General features: G+C 44.4%; 1 protein-coding gene and 1 long non-coding RNA gene across 3 annotated transcripts in view; one reads left to right on the top strand and one right to left on the bottom strand.

The window, feature by feature from the left end:
• The window catches only part of PIWIL1 (piwi like RNA-mediated gene silencing 1), a 34,251-nt gene that overhangs the window by 2,437 nt on the left and 16,179 nt on the right, over window positions 1–15,635 (bottom strand). For both annotated transcript variants that reach the window (XM_081174800.1, XM_081174799.1), the window contains exons 9-20: window positions 14,188–14,385; window positions 12,577–12,688; window positions 10,372–10,498; window positions 8,837–8,954; window positions 8,583–8,697; window positions 8,242–8,429; window positions 7,830–7,902; window positions 7,081–7,281; window positions 6,121–6,224; window positions 5,792–5,862; window positions 2,161–2,314; window positions 1,756–1,881 (exon numbers count right to left, since the gene is read on the bottom strand). In XM_081174800.1, the coding sequence (XP_081030926.1) occupies window positions 1,756–1,881; window positions 2,161–2,314; window positions 5,792–5,862; window positions 6,121–6,224; window positions 7,081–7,281; window positions 7,830–7,902; window positions 8,242–8,429; window positions 8,583–8,697; window positions 8,837–8,954; window positions 10,372–10,498; window positions 12,577–12,688; window positions 14,188–14,385 (1,587 nt within the window). The remainder of the gene's footprint in view (window positions 1–1,755; window positions 1,882–2,160; window positions 2,315–5,791; window positions 5,863–6,120; window positions 6,225–7,080; window positions 7,282–7,829; window positions 7,903–8,241; window positions 8,430–8,582; window positions 8,698–8,836; window positions 8,955–10,371; window positions 10,499–12,576; window positions 12,689–14,187; window positions 14,386–15,635) is intronic.
• Window positions 147–1,430, top strand: LOC308576106. Its single transcript, XR_014003092.1, has 2 exons — window positions 147–215; window positions 257–1,430. It is a non-coding gene; the product is annotated as an uncharacterized lncRNA (long non-coding RNA).

Raw genomic sequence — 15,635 nt, 5'->3', positions numbered from 1 at the left:
TATATGATTCTGTATTTGTAATGTTCAGGTTATTTACTGTTTAAGCTGCTTTGTAATTCATTTGAATGAAAAGTGGCATAATGAATCAAATCAAATCACCTTGAACTGGATTGCCCTAAATTCATATAGGGCAAGTAATTTGGGAGCACCCCACCGACAAAAATAATAATGCTGCACACACTTTCCTAGGTTTTGCTTAATCTATACCAAACAGTGTGTGTGGGATGTTCTGCAACTGCAGAACCAATGGCTCAAGTTGAGCATAGCAAGTATCTAGAATTCTTGGGTGCTTTCCCAAGTGAACCCTTTGATTTAGCACTTTCATCTTAAGTCCACTCAAGGTAAATACAAGTCAGAGGAGTAATCCATTGTATTCATTCATACATACATTCTCACACTGAAGTAACAGTTGTTTACAATAAACTGTATTTCACTGTGGATGTACAGAGAATCCCAGAATCTCATCACTCAATACTTAGTTGTCTCATGGGATGAGAGAGAGGCAGCATCTCTCACTCCTGCTTGCTCTCTAGCTTCCTAAAAGGGGGCAGGAGCCCTTGTGCCAACCAAGGTACATTTAGAAGGCAGTGGCAGGGAGCAGGTCCTAAGAAGCACTAGGTTGAGGCATGAAAGGAGGAAGGGAAAGTTCAGGTGGTGTGCTGAATTATAGCAAACTTGTTACAGCAAGACAGGGATGAGACCAGAAGGAAAAATATACTGTATATGGAGAGCAGATTGTGGTGGCAAGAAGACCTGATATAATGGCAACTGTGCCAAAGGCATCACTTGTGGGTTCAGAAACAGACTGGGCTGAGACTCCCTGGCAAGCCTGAAGCAGTTTGGCCCCAGGAGCAAGTTGCTGAGATTGTGGGGGAAGGAGATTTTCCTCTGAGAGATTAATAGGCCACATAGGAGGCCACATAGATCAACAAAGTCAATTCTCTGACCCACTGTGCTGGAGTCCACAGAAGAAAGCAGCTTCTGGGTCTCCCCATCTCTGCAGTGGCTGAATTGAGGAAGGAACTTGCCATGCACGGAGCAATGGCGGGATAATGTGCAGCCTTGTCTTTGCTCCTCCACAGCCATGGAAGTGTTCAGCTTTGGTGTAACGGGCAAAGAGGCAGTGAATGAAGCAGGCATGCCATCACACGAGACAAAAGCCTCCAGACTGGGAGGAAGGACCTTCGCCCAGCTCCCTGAGTTCTCAAAATGGCAATGAATGGCCCACAATTATGGCTGCCTGGGTGCCGCTATGACTACTGCTAAGTGCTGCCCCTTGCTTAAAATGCAGCTTATGCTTCCCTTGTCTATGTTAAAAGAGCTTCTGACTCCAGACCCAGAAAAGAGCACAGAGAGGAAAAGAAAGGAAAGAAAGCAGAGTTAAAAAATTTAAAGGGATTTTGATTTTTCAAAGGTGGATAAGGAGAAGGAATGCAACGGAAGAAAAGTACAAGGTAAAGAATAGCAATAGAGAGGGAAACTCCAGAAAGCATGTTGATCTGAGCCGAGAAAGGAAACAATGATCCTCAACAAGAAGGGAAAAGTCTTCTGTTGAAGTTCTGGATGTTTCTTGCCTCTGAACTGCAAGGCAGAGAACACGGCCTACTTGGAGACCTCTGGCATCCACAGAAGAATTGGCTATTTCCCAGTCAAGAACCATAGCATGAATACTGGTTATTAACAAGGATTTGGCAAAAGCAATCCAGACAACAGCTCAATTATCTTCCATATCCACAAAGTTTACTTGCAACTTACCATTCTGGTCTGGTAACTTCCAAATCAATAACTGTGCCAGGAGGTGGATTCTGAAGTCTTCCACCAAGCTGAGCAAAGAATCTTGTATTCACACGCTTCTTCACCACTATCACTGTTAGTTTGGGACTTGAGAAGATCACATAAAAAGTTTTTATACAGTTACTACTTTGAAATAAAACAGTACGTTAAGAAACCTACTCTAATATGGTGGCAATTAAGTACAGCAGAAACACTTTTACCAGGTAGTGGAAGGCTATGCTAGACCAATGAGAAGTGGTTCAATAAAGCCATCTCATTTACCCATTTGATATTCAGGTATGCCAGATTGCATCACCAAGCTTACCTTTTATGGAGCCATTGCATGTGATTAACCATGACATGATCATGTTGGATCACTTAACTTACTTGTAGTCCTGCCCGACAGCTTTCAAGCACTCCAGAAATTGAGGAACTTCATAGTTAACCAAGGTTTTCAGTTGACCATCTCCAACACCATCTCGATACACAATAATGCGAGAAGGCATGTGGTTGTTGTAGGTATACCAAGTCCTTAAAGCAGCTTTAGGAGAAAACATCAGTGCATCAATTTACTACTAATGTTATTCCCTTTGGCTGCCAACACACCATTAAATTAAAAAAGCAGTCTGACTGTTTTTAGCCCCTCCCTCCAAATGTCAAGCTTAGTAAAACTGGTTTCCTTCATACTCTTGTGTTTTGAATGGAAGCAATTCATCTTTTTCACAGGAATAAATTAACTGTCAACCCTGCTAAGACAACTTCCCATTAAATTGAATTTTATAAGCAAGCTTGTTATAAATCAGTTTGTTATATAGCAATTTGCCTGGTTAAAGGATTACTTTTAATTTATAAAATATTAGTAGAAATGGAAGGATCAAGAAGATCAATTAAAAGAGGTGTGGGGAAAGGAGACAACAGGGCAGATAGTCAAAGCTGGGGGGAAATATGGGAGAAACGTACATTGAAAATGTTGTCTATAAGAAGAAATTTATTATAAATTAGTTTGGAGATGGTATTTAATACCAGTCAGATTAAATCAAATAAGCAAGGAATATTTGGTGTTATGTTGGAGGGGATGCCAGGAAACTGGGAATTATCTTCACATGTGGTGGAGGTATAAATATGTACATTTTTGGGGGGCAAAGGTTGTTTAAAGAGATAACAGAAATCATGGGGTTAAAGCTAACCAAAAGTTCAGAGGTTGCATTATTATCAATTTACATTGGGTGGAAGATTCATAGACTATGAAGGACTTGCTCGCAAATTTATTGACAGCTGCACAAATTATTATAGCTAGGAAGTGGAAGGGGCAAGGTGAATATAAAATGGAAGAATGGTATAAAGAAGTATGGGATATATCTATTAATGATAAATTAACATGTGCCATTAAAGTAAGATGGGGAATATGCAGGAGAAATGATTTTGAGAAGGTATGGACAGCGTTAGTAGAATTTTTACTATTACAATGAAAAGGGCTCAAACCATTGCAAGAGGTATTGAAATTTGGGGAGGTTGGATACAGTGGTGCCTCGCAAGACGAAATTAATTCGTTCCGCAAGTCTCTTCGTCTTGCGGTTTTTACGTCTTGCGATGCACGGTTTCCCATAGGAATGCATTGAAAATCAATTAATGCGTTCCTAGGGAAACCGCCTTCAGACCAGGTCCGGGGACAGTCTGTCCCCGGACCTCTTCTGAAGGCTGGGGGGGGGGGGAACAAGGGCTTTTCTTCCCACCCTCAGCATTTTAAAAAACCCTGGGACAGCGGAGGACTTCTCCGCTGTCCGGGCGATCTTAAAATGCTGGCGGGCGGCATTTTAAAATCGCCCCGGGACAGCGGAGGACTTCTCCGCTGTCCGGGGCGATTTAAAAGCCCCTGGGAAGGCAGGCAGGGGGGACAAAGACTTTTGCCCCCCGCCCGCCTTCAGAGGGTGTTCCCGACCTCCGCCCGGCTTCGCAGCAGCGCTACGAAGCCCGGCGGCTGGGGCAGGTGTTCCCCCGCCCGGCTTCGCAGCAGCGCTACGAAGCCAGGCGGCTGGGGCAGGTGTTCCCCCCCCCCCCCGCCTTCGCAGCAGCACTACGAAGCCCGGCGGCTGGGGCAGGTGTCCCCCCCCCGCCCGGCTTTGCAGCAGCGCTACGAAGCCCGGCGGCTGGGGCAGGTGTCCCCCCCCCCGCCTTCGCAGCAGCGTTCCGAAGCGGGGTGGCTGGGGCAGGTGTTCCCGCCCCCCCCGCCCGGCTTCGCAGCAGCGCTACGAAGTCCGGCGGCGGCTGGGGCAGGTGTTCCCGCCCCCCCACCCCGCTTTGGAGCACCGTTCTGAAGCGGGGCGGTGGGGGAAGGTGTTCCTGCCCCCCCCCGCCCCGCTTCGGAGCACCGGGAGAAGCGATCTCCCCGCAGCCGCTTGCTTCAAAAGAGGTCCGGGGGCAGCGGGAAGCGCTTCCACTGCCCCCGGACCTCTTTTGAAGCAAGGGGCGGTGGGGAGAAGCGATCTCCCCGCCGCCCCTTGCTTCAAAAGAGAAGACCCGCTGTCCCCGGGGCAAGCTTCGTTTTGCGAAGCAAGCCCATAGGGAAATTCGTCTTGCGAGGCAACTAGAAAACGAAAAAACCTTTCGTTTTGCGAGTTTTTCGTCTCGCGAGGCGTTCGTCTTGCGGGGCACCACTGTAGTTACAATGGAATGGTCTTGGGTGGGGTGCACATTTTTACTATTTATGATTATTACCGTATTTTTCGCCCCATAGGACGCACAGGCCCATAGGATGCACCAAGATTTTTTTTGGGGGGGGGGAATAAAGAAAAAAAAATTATTTCCCTCCCCCCAGGTGCTTGTGGGGCCGGCAGCGGGGAGAAGCGCTCTTCTCCCCACCACCAGCCTTCAGACCAGGTCCGGGGACAGTGGGAAGATGCGCTGTGCCTCCCAGCTGTCCCCGGAGATTGCGGGGCTGGCAGCGGGGAGAAGCGCTCTTCTCCCCGCCGCCCGCCTTCAGACCACGTCCGGGGACAGCGGGAAGATGCGCTGCGCCTCCCCACTGTCCCCGGAGCTTGCGAGGCCGGCAGCGGGAAGAAGCGCTCTTCTCCCCGCCGCCTGCCTTCAGACCAGGTCCGGGGACAGCAGGAAGATGCGCTGCGCCTCCCCGCTGTCCCCGGAGATTGTGGGGTTGGCGGCGGGGAGAAGCACATGTCTTCCCGCCATCAGCCTCCAAACCACATCGGGAGACAGCGGGATGGCGGCGTTCCGCCTCCCCGCTGTCCCCCGACCTTGTGGGGCTGGCGCTGGGGCTCTCCTGAAGCCTGGAAAGCGAGAGGGGTCGGTGCACACCGACCCCTCTCGCTCTACAGGCTTCAGTGAAAGCCTGCATTCGCCCCATAGGACGCACACAAATTTCCCCTTCATTTTTGGAGGGGAAAAAGTGTGTCCTATAGGGCGAAAAATACGGTACTTTGTCAAAATAAATAGGTAAATTAAAAATAAAATAAAGGAATGCTTTTTAAGTTTCATCTTAAGCAATATACTAAGCACTCCAATTTGTGTAAATTTAAAAAATATTTGGGCATGACCCAATCAAAGATAAAACACCAAGTCCTACTGATATTTGTGAAGGCAAAACATATGCTCATCTCTCCCAGTGAAGGTAATGGAATTCAAAAGTATCCATTTATTAACAGAAAGATAAGCTTTATTTACACCAGGCATAGGCAAACTCTGGCCTGCCAGATGTTTGGGACTACAATTCCCATCATCCCTGACCACTGGTCCTGTTAGCTAGGGATGATGGGAATTGTAGTCCCAAACATCTGGCAGGCCAGAGTTTGCCTATGCCTGGTGTAAATGACCTGCTTTCAAGAGCAATGGGCTATTGGTTGTGCCACCAAAGGCACCATCACCAGATTGGGGCATGGGGCTGGGCAGGTCTTTACAAACAGCTTGGCAAACCTGATCAGACCCATGGTTACCGATTCATCAGTCCCTTAAAAAAAAAAATAGGGAAAATGACACACAGCAGTTCTTAAGTATTTAAGTTTACCTTGCAAGCATACTTTAAGTCCATCTACAAGTTCTTGTCCACGATCTTGAAGGACACAGCGTGAATACCAACTGTTGTGAAAAAAGAAAATGCTTCAGCCAAAATAAATTTTCCTCGTCATTACTGTGACAGCAGCCAAGTACCTGAAGTCTCTGTATGATAACAACTGAATTTGACTATATTACAAAGTAGAAAGTGTGTGCAGCACAAGCCAGGCAGCTGAGAAAGTTCACGTAATTCTTTTGATTTCTCTGATAAATTGCCTTTTCATAAAGAAAACTAAAAAACAAAGTGCTGCAATTAAGAAAACAACAACTTCAGATTTTTACCGTGTCATTCCCTGATTCAGGCTTGCAACAAATCCTGCAATTGACCTACGGCCAGCTGTTGTGTCATGGTAACAGTCAATTCCCACAATCATGAGTTGTTTCAGCTTGAAAAATATTAGAGAAACAGAGTGAGCTACAAACTCAAAAATCCAAGTTTCCAATATATTAAAAATTAGCTTTTGCACTAAACCGTTATGGGAGCTATCCAAGAGTCATACTCTGATCTCAAAGGGCACAGTACTAGCTAGTTGGATATCCTCTTAAATTCCTATCAGTCTGACCCAATCTCCTGATACAAAATAAAATAAAAAAATTCCTTCCAGTAGCACCTACTACTAATAGTAGAATTTGCTGATGTGTTTACAGTGACTGTTGTAAGTCCATTAAGGCGAGTATCATATTTGAAGATTTCTACATAAAACCAAAGCTTCTTATTCAGTCTACAAGAAAGTATTTATTAGCAACTGAAGGGTTTTTTAGTATGGATGTGCAGCGGCTTTGAACGAATACTGAACCAATATGAGCTGTGTTCTAAGCCTAAGGTATGCATGCTTCAAAGGCAAACAAGTGCATTTGGGCAGGGGGAAGTGCATTTGGGCAGGGAGAAGACACTTCTACAGTTCTTCCTTTTTCTCTCTTTCACATGGTGCTAGCACTTTTAAACTGTACAAACTTTTAAACTGCAATCCCAAATCAATTCCAGCCTTTGTTACTGTGTGGGCTGTTTCGGACAACTCCCCAGTTCCCTTTTATCCTGATAGTAGAGAAACAAAGCAAGAAGCTAGGTTAAACAGATCACAAAGTCAACAGGAAAAGTCAAAGTGGAATTACGAAGAAATTGGGTTTAAAGAATAAAACTTCATAAGCCAATCTAAGCACATTCAGTATTTATGTGCAGGCATTTGACAATACTAACAAATGGAATGAAGTAAACAATCATACTTGAAAAGAACTACTTACTGGTATCTCAACACTCCAGAGCTCCCCACCCATTTTACAGTTCATCTGTAAAGCAATTTTTGTGGCTATGGCCATTACTGTCTGGGGTTTACTCAATGTCCGAGCGAGCACACATTGGCTTGGAGTGGGACAATCGGTACACAAGTATTTCTTGATTGCATCATACTTGTCTTTACGGTTACTGGAGAGGAGGCAAACCACCTTTTTTAAAAAAATGAAAGAAAAATTTCAATATATCACAATTACTATTGAAATGTTTTCTATCTTCTGGCATGCTTAAGCTACAGTGTTCTATGTAACTAGGGCCAGTTGGCCAACCTGCATGTCTTCCAGCAGCATACTGATGTGTAGGACCACAATGGTGGCCTTCCACAACCGGATGGAATGATCAGGAATGCTCAGCATGCACAGCCCGGAATATGGAATGGCAGGTCTCTGCAACACGCTCTGTAACCTGCCTATTGATGACGGTTCTGGAAACCTTCATCATCCTAGGCTCCCACATTGTACCAGATAACAAGGAATCTGTACATCTCAAGTCCTTGGTGCAGCACACATAGACCCAAAAGCCTCCCTGGATGACAAGTCTGGTGAACTGGTTTTGGGAATTAGCTAATGCCAATGCATCTTTTGTTCAAATAAATCAACAAAAGGAAATTCAATTCAAGCTTTTACTAGCATGATTCAGAGAATCTACAGCCACCACACCGTGTTTCAGCATTATATCTTCTAAATCACTAAATACATACCATCTTTGTATCTGAATCAACTTTTTGCTTCAAAGTTCTCAAATATGCTTCTGTTCTGTCCTCTACTTCAATCCTACAAAAAAGGCCATGTTTTACTGTACTTTATTCAGCAGCACCTATTCTAATTTAAGAAACTCAATAGCAATTAATCCCTATTATTTTAATAGTGCATACAGTGCCTAAGAATGCCAGACTCCACAGAAACTCTCAATTTCCAAAAGATAAAACAAAGATTAGGTGTTCTAGATGGTATTGCAAATTCTCCTGAACATTCCTATGGTTTCAAAGTAGTTTATTGGAAATTCTGACAAATTACTGTGAGTACAAATTTTCTTGATTTAACCATCCTAGTACAGTACAATTTCTGAAATAAAGCCATATAGTTTCTAGATAGTGTCTATATGGTACTTACATCATTGCCTTGTTCATCTGTATACCCATTGCTGGTGTGACTTTGAAAAGATTCTGTAGTAATGCATTAGCTGCATCATAATTTCTCCGTGTGTAGATTAACAGCCAGTTATCCAAAGGCTTTACACTGATTAGAGATACGCCCCTGGTTTCTTTAGACCAGTCTGCAAGTTGTGGATTGTAGTCAAACTGAATCAGAGAAGATTCCAAAGTAATCATCCAGCATGAACATAAATCCAAGTCTTAAAACATTTTTTCTTGAGCAACACATGTTGCTTGATGAGAATAATCTGTTCTGGCTATATTTTAAAATGCATTAAATGAAGTAAAAGGTTAACTTACCACTTTCCCTCCTTGATGGATCTTTTCTGACTGAACAACTCGTCCCGAAAAGGAAAGCAAGTTGGATTCAAAACTTAAGCCCCAATCATGAAGTTCTTTCTGGACATTATCATCTCTATTTAGATATATAAAATAAAAGAACACTGGAGTTACATTATTTGTGCTAATCTCTTTTTCTGGGAAATAGCAGGCTTATGTTTCTTAGTAAATCAACACTGTGCAACTATTATCTGAATATGATTTAAGTAACGTACTTGTTAATGTAATCAATGAGCCTTCCAACTTCACGCATTCTCTGGTCTGGGGCAAGTCTTGTATGAACAGACAAGTCTTTCATAACGGTAAAATCACTTCGCATTTTATCAGTTAAGCCTACAAATATGAAAAAGCTTATTTGAGGCAAAATGTCACATAGAATAGGGCTACCATATGTCCCCAGTTCCTGGGGACAGTCCCCGGTTTCGCAAATCTGTCTCTGGACAAATTCCTTCCCTGGAATGCCCCCAGATTTGCAAATCTGTCCCCGGGAAACATGACAGCAGCAGCCTCAGTTGGCTCTGGCTGGCTTCAGGAGCTTCTCACTGTTGCACACAAGACACAACATATGGGGACTTCCAGCGAGGAAAAATGGTGGATGCCACAGCAGCAAGCAGCTCCTGAAGCCAGCCAGAACCAACTGTGCTGGCTCCGGTCTGCTGACTGCTGCTGCCACTGCCAAAGGGAAACAGAGGACGTCAGGCGGTACAGTTCTCCTGTCCCCTTTGTTTTGACTTATCGGGGGAGGCTCGGGAGTTGCGGCTGGCCAACCGTTGCCCAGTTTTTTAAAAACTCTGCGCATTTTTGTTTCACAGGGTGCAAAAGAAGGGCTTTGCACCTTGCCTGGTAGAGAAACAGTGCCTTGTGCCCCTCCTGGGCAATGCCCACCCGCCCACGACTCCCGAGCCTCTCTTGATCTGTCAAAACAAAGGGGGAAGGGGGCAGATCAGCGGGGAAGGCTTGGGATATGCATGTGTGCTTGGGCCCAAGGTCTTTTGCCTCTCCATCCCCACTACTGACTCCTTGTTGCTACTCAGCTTCAAAAGAAAGTGCCCCCAGATTCATTGAAAAAAATCTGGTAACCATAACACAGAAACCACTCTTTCTCATCCGAATATACAGCTAGGCAATAATTAACTAAATTCAGTTCTCCCTGTGCGCCCATGCGCTCGCACCCCCCCCCAAGCACCTCATTTATTATCCAACTGCTACAAATGTAACTGTAAGATTCCTGTGAAAGAGTGTTAATGTGAAGGACCCTATCAGCACTACAGTGGTGCCTCGCAAGACGAAAAGAATCCGTTCTGTGATTCTCTTCGTCTAGCGGTTTTTTCGTCTTGCGAAGCAAGCCCATTGATGGATTAGCGGATTAGCGCTATTAGCGGCTTTTAGCTGCTTATCCGATCAGCTGATAAGCGGCTTAGCGGCTTAGAAAAAGGGGGGGAAGGAAAAAAACCAGCAGGAACTCGCAAGACATTGTCGTCTTGTGAAGCAAGCCCATAGGAGATTCGTTTTGCGAAGCACCTCCAAAACGGAAAACTCTTTCGTCTAGCGAGTTTTCTGTCTTGCGAGGCATTCGTCTTGCGGGGCACCACTGTACATCCATAGTTTAGCTACCAGAACTATGCTGAGTGGTGTCAAGTACAAGGTATGACAGTACTCCGAAGTAAAAATTTGTCTTGATCCAGAATATTAACAAAAATACTGAGATGCAGATAACATGACAGAAAGCTTACTTTTAATTGTATTATACCTGTAAGGTAGCAAAGTTCAGGAACAAGTATGGCTGGACCTGCCATGACACCTCCTGGGCCTGTCTTCCTCTTCGGCTGACTCACCAAAAGTGGTTGATTCAGGTCTTTGATTTCTTGGCTATATTGCTGTATTAAAAGCACATCATCTAGAATTTAGTTTTGCAAAACTTTTTGACTATGAAGTCAGGAGCTGTGTCACATGGAGAGATGCAGGTTCCACAATATCATAAATATGGCCAACGGAAGATGCTAGCAGCTGCAACACTTCTGAACACAGAACATAATGCTAGGACCCACTGAGTGGCATGCCACAATGGAAAAAAGAAAATTAGTTTCACATCCTTTAAATAATAGAACAGGCCTATTTAAAAAACAAACAAACTCTTCCCTCCCCAAACTAGCCTTGCAGTGTAACCTTTTGCAGAGTGCCCGATATGGCAGAAAATGTGTGGAGCTAGATCACCTGGCAAGTTCCAACACAATGGACTGTGCTTGGTTTTAATACATTGTGATCTGCCCCAAGCCTCTGGAATGGAGCAGAATATAAAGTTCAAGTAAAAAACAACAACAGCCACCAGCCAAAAAGTATCTGTACAATCTATAGTGTTGTGAGTTTGGGGGGAACCCCCTAAATGCTAGAAATTAGTAAATGGCAGAATTTTGATTATTTGAGTATTGAAGGGATGATTGCAGACCAGAGGAAAAACACAAAGCTTTCTTTCCAAGTCAGAGCCTCACCTGGGATAGAGGTTGTTAATATGACAAAAGGTGTTGATAGTCCATCTAATAGGAAACCTGAGCCCGGGCAGACAAGATTGCCAGGCTAACTGGGCGTGAGGTGACAAGAAAAGATTGTTTTGAGCATGGTGTGTGGGGTAGACTGGAGAACAAACATTGAGATCCATCTTGGCTGAAGGCTAGCTGGGAGTGATGCCTTTGGCTCCAGTGCTATGGGGAACAAACCCTGCCTGAGATGACCATGCTGTACATTCTGGGCTCCCTCTATGCAGACTGAAGGTGTAAATATGTGAATAAATCATTTCTTAAAGCTATGACAGTCTCTGCTGCACCTTCAATTCTTGAGCAGAAACCCTGAGAGAGCGCCTGGAGCGCCCTGGAATCTTGCTACTGCTTGGCAGTGGGGGGTAGCACCCAATTTTTGTAACAATAGTAATAAACTCCCTACAGCCACTAAAGTAAGTTCTGCAAATACAGTGGTGCCCCGCAAGACGAATGCCTCGCAAGACGGAAAACTCGCTAGACGAAAGAGTTTTCCGTTTTGGAGGTGCTTCGCAAAACAAATTTCCTATGGGCTTGCTTCGTAAGACGACAATGTCTTGCGAGTTCCTGCTGGTTTTTCCCTCCCCCCCTTTTCTAAGCCGCTAAGCCGCTTATCAGCTGATCCGATAAGCAGATAAGCCGCTAAAAGCCGCTAATAGCGCTAATCTGCTAATCCTTCAATGGGCTTGCTTCGCAAGACGAAAAAACCGCTAGACGAAGAGAATCACAGAACGGATTCTTTTCATCTTGCGAGGCACCACTGTATTTCATAAAAAATACATCATTTGTGGATGTACAGGTAAGGACCAGAGTGGGGCTTATGAAAAAGCAGCAACCCTGCAATATAGTTTCACTCATCTCATGTCCCAACATGATACTGAGCCCCACATCTGCCAGAGGCAGCCAATGGCAAAGAACAGGAGCAGTGAAACAACACATTTCAGAGCAAAGACAGGAACACCAAGCTGCCATTTTTAGTGTCAGCCCTATAGTTTTTGTAATTTGTTATTTCGCCCTGACTGGAAGCCTACCAATACTTTACGTCACCAATAATTACATAAAGGGAGACAATGGGATGTGTGAGATGAAACAGATCCGCCTGTACAGGAGGCAGAAAAAGGACTTGGGGTCTCTACAGAGGCAAGGCAATCTACTGAATATAGAGAATATAGAAGTCCACACCCCTTTTTTCCTCTCAAAATTATTTCTGGATTCTAACAAACAGTAGCAAAAGACATGCCTTTGGGGTCACAAGTATTTGCCTACAGTTCAAGATCCATATCTTTAAATAGCTAAGTTCACTGTACTATTTAACTGGTAAAAAGAAAGACAAAAACAATGAGTACTTTTTGCAAATCTTAACTTTAGAAAAGCTAATGAGAAGGTTCAACACAGTGGAAGCCATACCAGTGGAAGCATCATACCATTTTGTAGTAGTCCATAAAGCTGATTTCAGTTCCATCTCCCTTCTTAAAGGAAGCTTGGGGATTGGAATCCCAATCAATGTCATCAACTCGGTATGTTTTGTTGTTATATCTGGCAAATTTTTGAAATGTTCTGTTAATCTAGCTTCCTTTGTGATTTCAGCATAAAACATTGTACAAAAAACTGTTAACAATACTAAATGACCCGGTCTCAGACAGGAAACTGCCTTAGCATAACAGGAAAAGAGACATGGTGATACTTTCAGGCCCCCCAACTCAATTTGAAATAAAGCCTCTCTCAGTTGATTGTTTTATCCAAGTGCTGGAGAAAAGAAAAAGGATATTGTCAGAACATTTAAAACTCCTATCAAATACTTGCCCAAATCTGAAATAGAGAGGAACTCTGAAGAGAAACCCCTACAACAAGCAGACAAACTTCCTTGATTTGCAGAAAAGCCCTGGAGCAGGTAGGAGGTAGCCCATCTTGAAAGCCCTCTTTTATGAATGCAGAATTTATATTAATTCAGCAGGATAGGGGAGATTTATAGCAGAAAGAGCATTTCAGGTCAACATTCCATTCCAGGGATAAGCAAAGTGTCCACAAAGGGGTAAAACATTATCCCTTACAATCGCTAAATTAAGTCGCTTTATTTGAAGTCAGATTTTTTCATTCAGAGGGCAATAGTAACTTTCTGCCTTTTGCTTACAGTAGAATACCGTATTTTTTCGCCCTATAAGACGCACTTTTCCCCCTCCAAAAATGAAGGGGAAATGTGTGTGCGTCCTATGGGGCGAATGCAGGCTTTCGCTGAAGCCTGGAGAGCGAGAGGGGTCGGTGCGCACTGACCCCTCTCGCTCTCCAGGCTTCAGGAAGCTATCCGCTAGCTGTGGGAGACCCAGCTCTCCCACGGCTAGTGGAGACCTTGCCGGCACCTAGAAGCTTGGGGCACGCTGAGCTCCGCAGGCCCCAAGCTTCGGGATTAGCGCAGCGCTCCGCTAGCCCTGGGAGAGCCGCGCGGCTCTCCCACGGCTAGCGGAGACCTTGTCGGCACCTAGAAGCTTGGGGCGCGCTGAGCTCCACACGCCCCAAGCTTCGTGCTTAGCACAGCACACCTGGGGGGGGGGGAGAAATAATTTTCCCCCTTTATTTCCCCCCCAAAAAACTAGGTGCGTCCTATGGGGCGAAAAATACGGTATACTTCAATCAGCCCTGCGTCAGCATTACCAGAACTCTGCTAAAAAGCCTTCAGGGGGCAGAAGACTAAGTCAGGGAAGCAAGCAATGATATACCTTGCAATGTATGCACATGCTAAACACTATTTTTGTTCCTTTAAGAGAAACAGTTATTTAGATTTTGGACCAGTAATACCCTTTTAAGTGCTTTCAACTATGTGCTCTTTAGCAAACTGTTCACTGCTTTCAAATATACTGTGCTAAAATAAGGAGGAACAGTGGAAACCCAACTAAAGCAATCCTATCCATTTATTAACAGCAACCAACTTTCTAAACACAATCTAGACAACAGGTACTGCAAGCATGGCTACAATTCCCTTCTGTGAGATCAGGTGTAAGTAACCCCCCCCCCCCCGCAAATGATCAAACAAATCTTACCTTGTAAGAACAATCAAGCCAACCAGTTCTTTAGCACATATTTCCCTGAACCGCTGTTCTCCCACCTGCTCATACAGGGAATACATAAAATCCAGAACAGTTTCACTCCTGAGAACTTTGTGGCTCACATCTGTGCACAACATGATACTTGTTTCGTATTGCAGAATGGAAGTTGTAAAACCTGGCCAAATCATCAACCTGCCATACAGACAGAGGACAGAAAGTCATATCACAAATTGCCATTCAGTGGCCTCGTTTGCAAGAGATGCTTTGTTTGATTGAACCCTGCTCAGTAAGTCAAGTATGGCTTGTTTACAGTTAACAGATCACAATCTGCTTATGTACTATACTCTGGTTTAACTATGGTATGGTTTTACATAGGAACCAGGCCAACACTTTGAGAATACAACTGGACATTTTTAGGAGAAGCTATTCATTTACAGTTACGATCATGCTTTGTAGAATCTGCAACTTAACAAAAAGAAACAGTTCCAAAGGTCATGAAGTCAAAGATGCTTTCCTGATTTCTGAAATTCTAAATCTTCAAAATTTTATCTGAAAACGTATCATCCTCTTTCAAAATAAATGACAAGGCAGGTTGCAACATACAAAACACAATAAAACCTGCCTTTGACAGAATTAAAAACAAATAAAACATCAGTAAATGCTGGTTGGTTTAAATTAAAATTCAAAGTGCAGTGCTGTTTTCAAAAAGTACATGAAAGAAGGCAGAGACAACTGCTGCTCAACGTCTACTGGCAGGGAGTTCCACAGGGCAGACTCTGCCCCACTGAAGGCACACTAAAAGCCAATCAAACCTCAGAGGCACAAGGAGCCACTCTAAGTGCCAAAGGTGACATATTAAGGGATCAGGTGTTCCTTAAGGAACTTCTGGCCTAAGCTGTTTAGGGCTTTGTGAATTAACACAAGCCCTTGAACCAGCCAAAAGCAAATTGGCAACCAGTGCAGCTCACTCAGCAGTGGACTAAGATGTTGCCAGTAATCTGCTCCTGTAACCAGTTTGCCTGCTGCTTTATTATGCTCTAGCTGCAGCTCTCTGATGAAATACAAGAGCAGCCCCACATAAACCAAATTACAATAGAGCATTGAAGTTACCCTGCATGGCCCACCATGGTCAGGCTGTTGAGATCCAGGAATGGCTGCAGCTGGAATACCAGATGCAGCTGGTAAAAAAGCACCCCAGGCCACAAAATTCACTTGGACCTCTAGTGGAAGAGATGGAAACATGGTAAGAAGTACCCTCAGACTGTATACCTGCTCCTTTAAAGGAAGCACACCATCCAGAAGAGGCAATTGACCCAACTCCTGGATATCTATCTATCTTTCCAGTCTATCTTATCTAGTCTATCTTTCCAGGACCCAAGCTGTTTAACTGACCCTCAACCAGTCCACCATGGCCTAGATCTGTCTAGGGCTTGCAAACCTTC

The sequence above is a fragment of the Podarcis bocagei genome (genome assembly GCF_964188305.1).
Source record: "Podarcis bocagei genome assembly, chromosome: 16".
NCBI lineage: Eukaryota > Metazoa > Chordata > Lepidosauria > Squamata > Lacertidae > Podarcis > Podarcis bocagei.
The sequence above is the reverse complement of the archived record's forward strand: the minus strand, read 5'-3'. Positions and strand labels throughout refer to the sequence as shown.